This window comes from Haemaphysalis longicornis, unplaced genomic scaffold (assembly GCF_048455015.1).
Source record: "Haemaphysalis longicornis isolate Haplotype H1 unplaced genomic scaffold, Haemaphysalis longicornis Haplotype H1 scaffold_6, whole genome shotgun sequence".
In the NCBI taxonomy this organism is placed as follows: Eukaryota; Metazoa; Arthropoda; class Arachnida; order Ixodida; family Ixodidae; genus Haemaphysalis; species Haemaphysalis longicornis.
The window spans coordinates 113951448-113965023 of record NW_027526407.1 but is presented as its reverse complement, the minus strand read 5'-3'; the positions used below and the strand labels follow the sequence as shown (position 1 = coordinate 113965023).

The following is a 13576-nucleotide window of genomic DNA, read 5'->3' as shown; positions in this document are numbered from 1 at the left end:
AAGCCAGAAAAATCACGGAAACGACTCATGTCACGCTCAAAATATCCCAGTAACGCCGTCTTTTCGCAGAGAGGAGGAACAGCCGGTTGAGCAGATGCGGTACTAAGCCAGGCAGCCCTGACTGGCCTCAAGTGCTCGCCTTCAGAATCCGAACTGCTGGCGCATCTAACGAAAAAAGGACGGCTATGACACCCCAAATAACTGTTCAGGTGCCGGAGTTCACGGTTCCGCGTGCCTCGCAAATGAATGTCTTGGCCCTCACTATGCAGCAGAATGTATATGTGGTCTAACCCGCAGCTGATCAAGCGGCCGAGCTTTACGTGGATCAGTTAATTGCACTCCTCAAAAGCATCACAAATCGAAATCACGGGATGAACGAAAGACACCGACTTCGGCTTATCCAAGCTTTCTTTATTAGCCGGCTTCTCTACACTCTACCTTAAAATCGAGTTAGTAAAACCAAACTGGACAAAATTAATGGCCTCATTAGGAAAGAGGACAGGGCTGCCCCGCAACTCGCCCCTTCCACAACGGGTCCACTGACAGCCTTAATAACTGAAGAGCACCAGAGCTAACTGAAGCGCACCTCTGTTCGCAGACAGGGCGCTTAGAGCTCACTCAGACGGGGCAGGAGATTCTCTCGCGCCGAAACATCCCGGTCTCGCAGTAGACCCAGGAATCATTGCCTATCGCTGTTGATGTGCACGAGCAAATTATCGTGAGACCTTACCAAGACACATGCATCCTGTTCATTTCTGATCATCAGCATGCCCCCTTTGTGGAGAGCACACCACACTAAGTACCTCCATATGGGAATGCCCCCAAGACCCCTTCTCTGAAATCACCCGCACGGAGCAGTGGAGGGAGGCGTTGGTAATCTCTCACAGGACTGTACAAGAAGCACTGGTCAGAAGAACCACCGAAGTCGCCACACAAGCCTCTGGATAGTGGCCACCGCGCGTTTCTGGCCCCTTGCTGGAATCTCTCTCTCTCTCTCTCTCTCTCTCTCTCTCTCTCTCTCTCTCTCTCTCTCTCTCTCTCTCTCTCTCTCTCTGCCGCTGTGACTCTCTGGCATGCATTTCGGTGCTTGATCTGCGTGAAACACCATGAACGTATTGCAAGGCCGCCCGTCGCCACTCTCTTGTTCTTCCTTTCACAACAACTTTTCCTTTTATGATAGTTTTTACAACCTTTTCTGCCACGGAGACTATAGCAACGCATAACGCTATCCACTTTTCTTAAAACTTGTCTGCGCAGACTTTCCTCGGTGCAATGAGGGCATCATTTCGTGACAGTTTGTGAAAGACGTGTATGAATGCGCAATGCCACGCTTGATTAGCTTGGAATGTGTTAAAACAAACGGGAGTAAATCTTTCTCTGACGTTTGGCGGCAACACCAACGTGCCTGTCAAGCGCATTCCATCAGGTTGAGGTCGAGGAATTTCAGGAAATTCTCGGTAAGCAGTTCAGTTGTAAAGAGTACATATCAAGGTAGGCAGATCCCCCATTTTGTTTATCTTTCAAGTATCTACCCCCCCACATGCTTTCCGAGGAAGCATGTCGCATGGTACAGCAAAGTGTCGCTCGTTTAAATAATTTTATACCTTCAATAAAATGCACATTGATTCGCTACTGAACCGGTATTCGAAATCCGCGGCCTTTTACCGAAATACGCTCGCACTTTAAACGGCTCGGGCATGTGTTGTTATAGAGCTTCCATAATGGTTGATGTAGATAAAAAATTATCCTGCAACGTTTGTTTTTCTTATTGTTGAACAAAACCAAGAAAACATAGTTGACTGACACGCCAGTTTTGACGTCGGGTTTTTGCCTTTTTGCATTGTATTGGTTGGAGCCTAATTAAATCTCAGTTCAGTTTTGACCAAGTTTGAGTTGTTCGTCGCCAACGTAAGACAACATGGCGGCGCCCATCAACAAATTGCGGAAAAGTTTTTTCGCTTTTCTTCGTGGGGGAAAACTTTTTTAAATGGTTTTCTCTGGAGCCGATCCTTTCGCATTCTCGTTCGCTCAACAGATTTGACAGCTCCTGCCCATCCAAAAGGCCGTGATTCGCTGGTTGTGAAGTGGATAGAGTCCGCACGTAGCAGCGCTACGTAAGCTGCAAACCCACGAGTTAATCTAGTCCGGCCCTTATCATCACTCATCCTCCAGCGCTTCAGCGTTGGTTGCCCGCATATAACGCGTTACTTACAACCGACTGTGCTCGGCCGGACTTTCTAGTGATTCGTCGCGAAGTGAGAACATGCGGCACCTGTGGAGTGCATACGCGCGGGTGATGCGTAATCACCCCGTGAAGACGCAGCTGATTATCACCGGCACCGTGATGCTTTCCGGGGACCTGATAGCTCAGACAGTCCTCGAGCGGCGATCCACAATCGATGTACCGAGGGCTGCGAGGTGTGTATGTGGTGTGTAAGGTTGCACGCGTCCAAGTGGATGGGCCGGCCGGTTTCCCCGGTTTTGGAGCACGCGTTCTTTTGATTACTTCTGGGTAAGAACAGCGCGTGCTTGCTAGGTTCCGTGGCTTAGTTAACTTAGTCAATGAGTATCTGCTAATAAACGTTAACAGATACTCACCCAAGACAATAAAAGCGTGGAGGCGTGCTATAGAACATAAAACAAAGAAAAAAAAACGGGGAGGGGACGGGGTGCTCCAAGAAGCGTGCTTGCTACGATCACATTCGACGCGTAGAGCTCTTCCAGACAACCTCGGACCTTCAGCAGAAAAGTTTTTAAGGTCTGAAGCATCCCTAGTGTGGCATGGGAGAGTTCTTGGAATTGAAAACGGCGGCTAGTGGGAGTTCAGGCGAGCGGAGACTGTAATTCCAAACTATAATCACCTGTAAAAGTATTCCAACGTAGTCGGCCATTACATGGCACAAGTAGCAAACCTGAACAAGTAGCAATCGAGTCTGGGGATGCAGCAGTGCAACAGCATCTTTGTCACATTGCAGCAGCCATGAATTCATGTGTGACAAATACTAATAAACAAAGCATTACGTAACAAAAGAGATTAAAATCGTTCTCACGAAAAGACAAAATGCCTTATGTTTCAGTCCTGAGCGGGGTACACGAGAATGAGGACCTAGACGTAAAAATATTAACAGCAGGACAAGACCAGTGTGTGCTATGGCCAGCGTGCTGGGACATTCCCAAGCATTGCATTTAAATGACAAGCCAGCCTGAAATGGGGGAAATAAATCGCAAATCTTCTTGAAACACTGCAGGTCTTGAGGAAAAGGGAAGCATTAACTGGAAAAGTTGGAGATTGCAAGGAGTGAATTGGATGCCAGCTAAAGTAGATCATATCCGTTTAGAATGTTTTCAAATTATGGGGCTTTAACATGCCAAAGCATGTTATACCTGTGCTATGGGGCGCTCAATAGTGGAGGGCTCCGGATTAATTTCTACCACCTGGGCATCTTTAACATGCACCGATATATCGATCGATTGAAATATCAATTGCGACCCTGGATCCCAATCATGAGGCAGAGATAATTATAAATGGGGTGGAGTGCATTCGGCAGGCATTCTCAGATAACGAATGGCAGCCTACCATTGTCCCTGAAGATGAAAGTGTCTGACAGCTGCATCTTACTGGTACTCACCTATGGGGCAGAAACTTGGAGGCTCACTAAGAGGGTTCAACTTAAATTGAGAGCGACTGAGCGCGAAATGGAACGGATGATGATAGGTGTAACATTAAGGGACAAGAAGAGAGCTGAGTGGGTCAAAGAACTAACGTGTGTTAAGGACATATTAGTAGAGATTAAGAAGAAATGGGCATGGGCAGAGCATGTAATGCGAAGGCAAGATAACTGTTGGTCATTAAAGGTAACAGAGTGGATCCCTAGAGAAGGCAAGCGTGGCAGGGGGTGGCAGAAGGTTAGATGGGCAGATGAGATGAAGAAGTTTGCGGGGCTAAATTGGTCACAGTTAGCACAGGACCAGAATAATTGGAGATTCATGGGAGAGGCCTTTGCCCTGCAGGGGACATAGACAGGCTGCTGCTGATGATGAAATATTAATCGACGCATGGTCGATTGATGTTGTTGCTTTGCACCTCCACCTGAATGCATTTAGAAGATCATGCATTTTTTTCTGGAAGGGGTGTTTAAAAAGAACCTGTTCAAGAAATTTCGTAGTAAAATGGCAAAATGCAGAACCAACCAAAGCGAGAAAGTGATGTACGCAAGGCACCTTCTGGTGTAGCTGTTTGTCTAATATTGTTGTTGAGGTCAAAGACGTGGATTTAATTTGTGGCAACGGTACTTTTTTTGTTTTTGGTTAAAGCAAGAACAGGGATATGGCGGGGTGGATAGAGTCAGTCAAAGCAAACGGTGAAGCCACTTGACGGGAGGTCCATGTAGGTTCCAGGTGGAGAGGCCAGCGTAGGTGCTTTATGCGCCGATTTATCCTCTAAAGTGCTTTGGCAAAATGAATTCGCCATGGCGGCGCAGTGGCTAAGGCATTGTGCTGCTGAGCCCTAGGGTGCGGGTTTGATGCCTGCCGTGATGGCTCCTTTTCTAATTTAGGCAAAGAACGGAAAAGCTCATGTTGAGCCTTCAGCGCACATTACAGATCCCCAGGTGGTTAAAGCTAATTCAGAATCCCTCCACTATGGCGTGCCTCATAGCCCAAGAGCACCATCGGCGCATAAAACCCCCCCAATTTGAATTTTTTTATTTAGCTGAATGATTTGCTTCTGAAGATGTAAAAATGAAAATTTGCAGCATTTGATTCCAGGGCAGCGTTACTTCGACACTCAAGTGCAGTTCGTTAGTGACATAGAGGGAGGGCTTGGAGTGGACACATTGTCCATCCCACTTCGACCACATTCCCCCACCCTCAATGTCTTTGCAGGTTCTTTGTCATGGGCATTGCATTTGTGGGGCCCATCCTCCGCGTCTGGTACATCACCCTGGAGCGAATCGTGGGCAGCACTGGTGGCGGGGCCATGGTGGTCAAGAAGGTTCTGCTCGACCAGGGAGTGTTCACCCCAGTGTTCATCCCCAGCTTCCTGACCACACTGGGGGCGCTCCAGGGGCGCTCCTGGGAGGGCATCAAGGACATGGTGCGGACGGACTACCTGCCCATCCTCAAGGCAAACTACATGCTGTGGCCTGCGGCGCAGCTAATCAACTTCCGATTTGTGCCATTAGCGTACCGCGTGCCCTTTGCGAGCTGCGTGGCCCTTGTATGGAACACCTACCTGGCATGGAAGGCTAACCGGACATTCAAGAAGACATAGCTGTGTTGAAACTTGTTTGTTTTGGGCAATCTGTAAATGTTTTTGATTGGAGGAACTTCAGCAGGCGTGTTTCTAAGCTTTGCGGTGCTGTCATCTTGGCAAGATTCCAATGTTGACAAGAGAACAGGGGACACACAACAGTACCGACTTGCCTTTCTTTAGTGTGTGTTTGTGTGTGTGAAAATTTTATCTTTTCTTTTGAGCACCGTATTGTCTGTTTAAGAGAGTATACATTTGCTTCTATGCGAATAAAAATTAGCTGTGAGGCAGCGTGCTCTCTCCTTTTCTCTTCTCACTGTGTTCAAGCGCTGTTCTGCACGATTTACTCTTGCCCATGTGGCCAATTTGCCTGTGCTCTGTGCTGTGGGTGGGCTGGCTTGGTCCTTTTCTTCACGTGGAACTGTGGACAGGCCTCACAGTATGTTACAGAGGTGCAAGTCATGCTGTTGTCAGCAAGACGAAACATTTTGTCCTGTGCTGTTGTCATGTCTTTGTCGATTTTGGGCTTTTCTTTTTCATGAGTGTTTGATGAGTGCTTTTCTCATCATGAGTGTATACCAACGTGCCAAACTGGGAGTTATTCTGGATGCTTACAAAGATTCAAAGCTTTTTTAAGGGGGCAGATGGGTCTTTGGGGGCCGAAAAACGGTCAAAAAATAATTTTCCGGGAAATGGCATTTGTGGCATCCACGACAAATTTTTTTTATCAGTCTGCAAACTTCCTTATCATGAGGCACCACATTTTATTTTAAATAGCATTTTAAAGTGCACCCTACATCTCAGTTAATGAGAACCTCGATGGTGAAACGGCACTTTTCTTGCAATGCTAAGCTAGCATTCACCTTCAGATATCTCGACGCCCTAGGTACAACTAATTTTTTTTTTGCTTTTGATACGTCATTGTGCGAAGAATACAATGGTGGCAACAAATTTTTCAAATGGAGGCTTCGGGAAATTATTATGTTGTGTTCAACTGACACCACCTCTGAGCCATTTCTGTAAGAGCACGGGGGAGTGAAGTTCACCAAAAATATGTCAAAAAAATTCTTCCAATGTTGTATTCTTTATTCATTTGTCTCCCTAGCCACGTGGTAATTGCCATTCTGTATGGAGTGGTTATGTTGTAATTGTGACCCAAAATAATGGCAATTATTGATTATCTCAAAATAATCAACTTGCAAAAAATCTGATTGATTGTAAGGTATAACGCGCCGGCGCAACGCAGGCGATGAGGCGCGCCGTAGTGGAGGGCTCCGGATTAATTTTGACCACCTGGGGTTCTTTGACGTTTGCCGAAATTTCGTACACACGGGCGTTTTTGCTTTTCGCCTCCATCAGAAAAGCGACCGCAGCGGCCGGGAACCGAAACCGCAACCTCGTGCTCAGCAGCGCAACGCCTTAGCCACTGAGCCACCGTGGCGGGTGTCTCGCAAAAAATCTAATTGCAGATTTCAAATCGGCGCACAAATCTCTGCAATGCTGTGCAGTTTCATTAAAATTGGTTAGTAAATAAAAAGAAATAGCTCTCAGACCAGTCTGCCCCCTTAACAGTGGTGTCAGCGTCGACAACTTTTACACAGCGAGGGAAATAAAGGATTGTTGGGTAATTTTGCTTGAAAGGTGCTGCACATGGCTAAGGTTTTGAGCGTTTCGCCTGCATGCTAACAACAATACCTTGCAGCAAAGCCACCTTTATTGCAAGTGCTCTGGTTGAAATGGCTGCGGCTCGTGTTTTGCCGAAACTTCGCGCACAAAATCTACATGAAAATTGGCTGCTATGACTACGCTATCATTCCACCAAGTTTCATTTACACAATAAACGAGTTAGCGCCTTTGTTAAAAATTCTGAGTCATTTCTGTGTGAAATGTAAACAGCATCGCTGGTCATCCAAATTCTTAGTAGAATGGTTCCTGATTTTTTACCTTTCACCATGAAACGGGTGTGGAAAGAGTTACAAAACAGGCAAACACGCTACTAAAGCCTGGTTTCATTTCCTTCAGGTATCAAAAGAAATATTTCACCTCCCTTTTGAAATGGAAACTATTTCAGATGTCAAAAGGGAGGTTAAACCTCTGTTTTTCTTTGTGTGTAAAGAGAAAGAAAAATAATCTTTTTTGCACAGAATACACCTTTTTGATCGCAATGACATACAAATCCTGTAGCTTTACTCAGTTATTTTTTTGGGGCAACTTTACGAGGGTAATAGTTTCACAACTCTGAAAGTATAAAAGATAACCTTGTTACTGGGACGGGTAATTAACTACATATTAACCATTTGCAGACGAGTCAAACAGCAGCTTGAAATGGCAAGAATTTTGCTTGGCGCCATTTCAGGGAGTAATAAGTGGCAACAAGGAACCACGACAATAACAACCAACCGTGACTGTCTAGTGTCCAAGTAGCACCGCTCAAAGCTGTTCAACAACATTACGGATGGCTCCTGGCACATCGCACAGAACTGCTTGCTGTATCGCCCTAAACAAGTAGCTCACCAGAGAAGACCACATTTGCCAAGCTTTGCAGCCTGGGACATTTTAGTGCAGTGTGAAGGACCACAGCGACACAGATTACTCTTTAATGCATTTTATTCTTTCTAGGTGACTTTCTTGAAAGGTGCTCAAATGCATCATTCGACTTGCCACAGGTTTGAGTCAATTCGTTAAATAATGATGAGATGAGGGTCCGCCTTTTTTGCACCAGTTATTGGCAAAAGAATGTTTGCACTTTCCATAAAGTGTCCACCATTAGCGAACAATGGTAACACTGCTATCCACAGTAATGCTGAATTCTCCTCATGGAAGGTGAGAAGCGGTTTCCACAATGCGACAGCTCTAACAGACAGTGATGAAACTGCTTAATCCGGATAACTCAAGAGCCGCACCCTTGTTGCGTGGTAGACCTACACTGGAATTGATCTCGTGAAGATAAATGCACCATGTAATTATACAGAAGCTCTTATTTATTCCTTTACACACTTTACAAAACGATTACAGAAAGCACCAGTGAAGGAATCGGCAGTGTATCACGAACAGAGATTGACGATGGATGTGCATACTATGACGCGAGGAACTCAACTCGATGCACATGATGAAGGAATGACTGTCCTCCTGCAGTGGCCTGCACTGAGACACGCGACCTCCCAGACTCAAGGTCATCACGTGACGCCCCTAACTCCTCTCCCAAGGAGATGGAGAGGTCACGTGTCGAACTTCTCGAGGCAGTAGGAGGGGCCGTTCTCCTCGTACTGCTTCTTGGTGATGATGAGCTTGCTCATGTCCGGGTCCTGGAAGGCCATCACGCCACCGTGCCATGCGTACGTGATGGGGCTGCACAGAGAGACGAGGGATTATGCAAAAGAGGAGGCGATTGGGTGAGCTTGAAGATGAGTGCGACAGAATTAACTAATTCTTGGAATGTTCTTACTGAAGAAAAATGAATTCCTAGTTTTCGAGCTTAACTGAAAACCAGATTATTGTACTTGGTATCATGTATTCATGAGCTGCAATGGATCAGTGTTTCAGCTATTGTTCAACAAAATCAAAATGAAACTGACATCTAGCAAAATTCAGCGAGCAAGGGCCAAAGTTCAAAAAGTGCATAAACGTATCTCAAGTGGCAAAACAAAGAGGAGCTTCTTGTTTATTTCTTATTTGCAGGAATTCCAAATGGGGAGCATTATTTTCATGATAAAGATACAGCTTTCTGTATACCGTATTTACTCGCGTAATGAACCCATTCGCGTAATGTTTGGGCAATGGACAGGGATCGCCGCGTGTTTCGTGGGCCCAAAGAAGGGAACTTTCCCGGTGTGGGAAAACAAGTTTTAGAGGGCCTTGGCACCATGGAAGACGGTGCGCTGTGGGCTGCTGACAAATGTGAAGCCACAAGCAACTTCAGTGAGGAGCACAGCTCAATGGCGAGCAGGGGACCACTAGCATGTTGTGAATAGAAAAGAAATTTCATTAAAATCCTAAGTGTTTTTACAAGAAAGGAAAGGCTTTGATAGCGCTTCTCTTAGCAGCTTTATTGCACGGAATCCCAACTTTTAAAAGTCTGCTAGAACGTTTTTCCACATAATGAACCCTACCTCAAAATTCACCCCGAATTTTCTGAAGAAATAAAAAAGAAAAAAGGCGGCTTCATTACGCGAGTAAATACGGCATTCAATTTTTGCAGACTCTGATGCGAAGCCCACCACTTGAGGTTACATGAAGTTGTTGACCATTAATAAACTACCGCAAAATTCAAAAAAAAAAAAATGCCCGCCCAAATTTTAGAAATGTTAAGGGAAAAATACAACATGGACGATCTTTTGGGTCAGGCGCGAAAAACTATAAAAAAAAGGCGGTGGCACGCACCGTTGAACAAAACTGCAGATATCAAGAAAAAATGCAAGATGCCCGAGGTTTCAAGTGAAGTGTGAAAAAGACCAATAAGTGAACACATCAACACAGGAATAGATGATTTGCAGTTATTTTGTTCGCTCATCGGCACTGAAGCCACGGATTCTTTTAGCAAATTGAATATTTCACTCCTGAAGGGGGCGGGGCGATGTTTCAGGGGAGGGCATTCTCACAGAACGTTATGGTATGTATTTTTTATATCCTGTTTCCAACTGCAGTTGAGCTGTACAAACCTGCCTTAACTATTTTACAGCCCTTCCAATAAAAACAAAGTGCCATATGTTTTACAAGTCATTTGAAAAATGCGCGCATTGTCTAGACAGCCACCACGCTGACACAGACCACAAAGCACTAGGACCAAATCCAGAACACAGCTCAGAGTGGAGACCTAAACCTTGCTAAAGCACATTTCAATGATTTTTTTTATGTACAGATCACATTTCAACCTGGAGAAGTTTTGTACTATTTGCTGATTGTGGAGCGAAGATGCTGTTCTTCGAGTCATAATTTTTCAAAGACATTCTTTTTTTTTTTTCCGCAAATACCGTGCACAAATTTAAAAAAGGGGGGGAGCTCGGAACGGACCAGTCTGCACCTAAGAATCAGTGACCCCAAAAGCTGCTTTTACCGCACGTCCGTTCACTGCACAAGACACTGGTCCACTCTTCTTTGTTTAGAGTGAAACTTCCACAACCACTCATGGCTCAACTTCAATGTCCAAGGGACCCAGTTGGTCACTACTTTTAAGGCAAAATTTTCTTAGTTTCCCTGATGGCGTTGTCGTAACCAAACGCACTTCAGGAAAGCCAACTTTACACAACAGGAGAGAGCATGATGATGGTGATAAAAAAAAAAAGAACGCTTTTTATGGCTGGAATCGAGCCTGGGTTGGTTGCATTGATTGATTGATTGATTGATTGATTGTGGGGTTTAATGCGCCGACTCAACGTGTGCCGTAGTGGAGGGCTCCGGATTAATTTTGGCCACCTGGGGATCTTTACCATGTGCCGAAATCTCGTATACATGGGCGTTTTTGCTTTTCCCCTCCATCAGAAAAGCAGCCGCCGCAGCCGGGAATCGAACCCGCGACCTTGTGCTCAGCAGCGCAACGCCTTAGCCACTGAGCCACTGCGGGTGCCTCAATTAACGCGCGTCTCCGCCGTACGGCAGCGTTGGCATCGAGACACCCGGTTTGGAGCAGTGGAACGCGGGAAATTTAAAATGATTTAAGGGGGGACGTGGCTTTCAAAATCAACTTTTTTATTTCTTTGTGGATTTTGATGAAAATTGGCACAGCAACTGGAAATGCTTCTGTGATAACACTATAAAAATTTCAAAGTAATATTTTGAAAACTTTTTTATGTATGAAATATTCTTTCTGTTCCGCTTGTACCGAGCTTGAGCGGCTTATAAAACACGATAGAAAACTTGTTCGAAGTGCTTTGCATTCCCAAATGAATGGACGAGGTCGTGACAGTTTTAGAATTTTTTTTTTACAACACAATGTTTTTTAGTTTTCATTTTTTTAGAGGTTAATGTGCAACAGGCATGTCAACTGTGAACGATTATTTGAATAAAAAAATCACAAAAAACAAATCTGGAAAACCAAAAGTGTCACGACCTGAACAGTTCATCAAGGAATGTAATGCAAGAAACGGAATCAAAATAGACCCAGCGGTCATGAAGAAATCCCTGGTACAAGCGACACAGGTGGCAAAAAAAAAACGTTTTGAGAAAACGGCTTCCGAAGTTGCAACATAGGTTTCACATATCAGAAGTCGTCACGGTTGTAGCCTTTCATGTCCTTTTGAACATGGGGCTTCTGGAAGGCCTTGCCTTGAAATTGGAGTGCCTTTTACAGCCTTTCTCTTTCCAGAAAACATCATTTTCAGCTCCTCCGTGAAGAGTACATACCCCCCTTTGCAAACCAAACGGAGGGGAGATGGGTTACAATGGGCTTTCAATGCAAAGTATGGTTAGTTGGTTGGCTGTATCGCACTGGACAACCTCCTTTTGCAGTGTTGTCACCAGGGCAACAAGTTAAGCATTTTTTTTACTTAAATTTGACCATTTTTGGCTTTTTTTATGTTTTATCTTGCCTGGCACAGCAACTTAGTACTAATGTGCAGGTGTTCATTGCCAAAAGTTTGCATACCACAAGGATGAAAATGAGCTACTTTGAAGCTTGGCAGAGTATTCTGCATAACTCCAAACTTCAATGCAAGAGCATATTTTTTTACTACTTTTGACATTCAAGGCATCCAATATTTCTCGCAGCACAGCCAGTATGCCCTGAGCAATGGTATCAATAATTTCCCTAAAAAAAATCACTGTTAAATGCTGCCACAGTAACGTACATTTTTAACGCAGAGAGCATATTTTTATTCCTATACTACTAACTCAAACCAGTTTGCATGAAAATTACAAGTGCACGGGAAACGTTGCGCAAGAAAGGCGATATGGCTCGCGCGCATCGCAGCGCACGCTTACCGCGACATATCGAACTTTGATTATACCTGATATGGCTGGTCAGGTCGCTTTTAAGATTAAATCTAACGTCGCAGGCATTAATTACAACTACTGGCGTTCAATCGTAACCGGTTGCCCAGTCATGTGATGCTCCAATGCGCGTCGGCTATGCCGTGCGCGCCGCAGTGTTTGACGCGTCGACTGTTTCTTTCCCAAGGCTAGCGAGCCCACAATCAAATCACAGCAATAACTAAGCGTGTAAACATCGCAAATCCAACTAAAAGTTCACTTCACGAACCGCGATCGCAAGCGCGCACACCGCGTCACCCTCCGGGGTCTGGCGACGGTAGAGTCACGCGCCCCACGAAGCGTTCGATGACCTCCGCCTTTCGTGCCACACAACTTCCCGTAATCCGGCTCGTTATCTCTGGCATTCCCATCGCGATAACGTCCGTGTTGAACACCACAGATTGAACAGAAACTCGTCCGAGCGCAGCGGCGAAAATGAACTCAATCCACTCGCTACGCAGCTCAGGCGGCCGCCATTTTGCGTTGCGCCCGCAACATCCAATCACGAGGGTCGTCGTTCTGTGCCCCGACCGGGGACCAATAGCGCTTCAGCATCTATTTCTAGCTTCGTTTGTGCGTCGTTTCTTTTCTGCCGTTTGTGCGTTTGTGAATGAACGAAGATAAAAGAGACGAGCAGAACCGGAAAGACGATCGCTCGGCCGATCTAACCATATCAAAATGGCCGCGCCCGGTAGCACCGTTGCGGAGATAGAGCGCTCCGAAAATTGCCGTTTTTTCGCCCTTTTGCGCTGATAGTTTGTCACCGCGCCTGACAAAAGTATTTTTTTATGCCACTTTGCGACGCTTTTCAGCGTAAAAGCTTTGCAGACGCACAGAATAGGAAACATAGAAGCCGAATATGTGGGTTTCAAAAAAACGATGTTTTGGTCATTTTTCCGAAGTTGAAAGCCGCGTCCCCCCTTAAGCAAACCTTTGGCGTCTTTACCTCGGGAGGAGCGCGACGCAAGAGGAACAACATGAGAGGTGAGCGGGAAAGCAAAGGGAGGCATTTACTTCGCAAAAGCCGATAAAGACTATCGTCTTTCGACGACATTTTCAACGAAAGTAGCAGATACGCAGCCAATTTTTTCATTGTGCTATCATTGCATTGAGGGACAGTGCATTTTCTTTGGGTTCATAGCACGGGTGTTGACTTTTTAATTCGGCAGTTTGGATTTTATGCACCCCTCCCCCCTCCTTCTCCCCTCCAAACCACCAAAGCATCCTTAGATTCAAAGCATCCAAACAAAACAGGTTAACTTTCTTTTCACAAATATTCTGTTCACAGCTCCAAAATCAGAAAATAGGGCACATTTTTCAGCTGACTTCTTTGCAAAGACTTCCCAAATGTTTCGGTTGAAT

At 45.4% G+C, this 13576-nt stretch overlaps 2 protein-coding genes across 3 annotated transcripts in view; one reads left to right on the top strand and one right to left on the bottom strand.

The window, feature by feature from the left end:
* The first annotated feature begins 1915 nt into the window (after positions 1-1915).
* On the top strand, positions 1916-6431 carry LOC144141127 (mitochondrial inner membrane protein Mpv17-like). Of its 2 annotated transcripts, none has more exons than XM_077672656.1 (2): positions 1916-2512; positions 4885-6431. In XM_077672656.1, the coding sequence occupies exons 1-2, from the start codon at positions 2400-2402 to the stop codon at positions 5270-5272; spliced, it is 501 nt and encodes a 166-aa protein (XP_077528782.1). In that variant the 5' UTR covers positions 1916-2399; the 3' UTR covers positions 5273-6431. The 2 variants fall into 2 exon arrangements, with proteins under 2 accessions (XP_077528782.1, XP_077528781.1); XM_077672655.1 differs by having other exon boundaries at positions 1919-2418.
* Positions 6432-7813: 1382 nt separating this feature from the next.
* The window catches only part of LOC144141126 (actin-related protein 6-like), a 46550-nt gene continuing 40787 nt past the window's right edge, over positions 7814-13576 (bottom strand). The window contains exon 11 of the mRNA XM_077672654.1: positions 7814-8599. Coding sequence (XP_077528780.1) covers positions 8470-8599 — 130 coding nt within the window. The 3' untranslated portion in view covers positions 7814-8469. The remainder of the gene's footprint in view (positions 8600-13576) is intronic.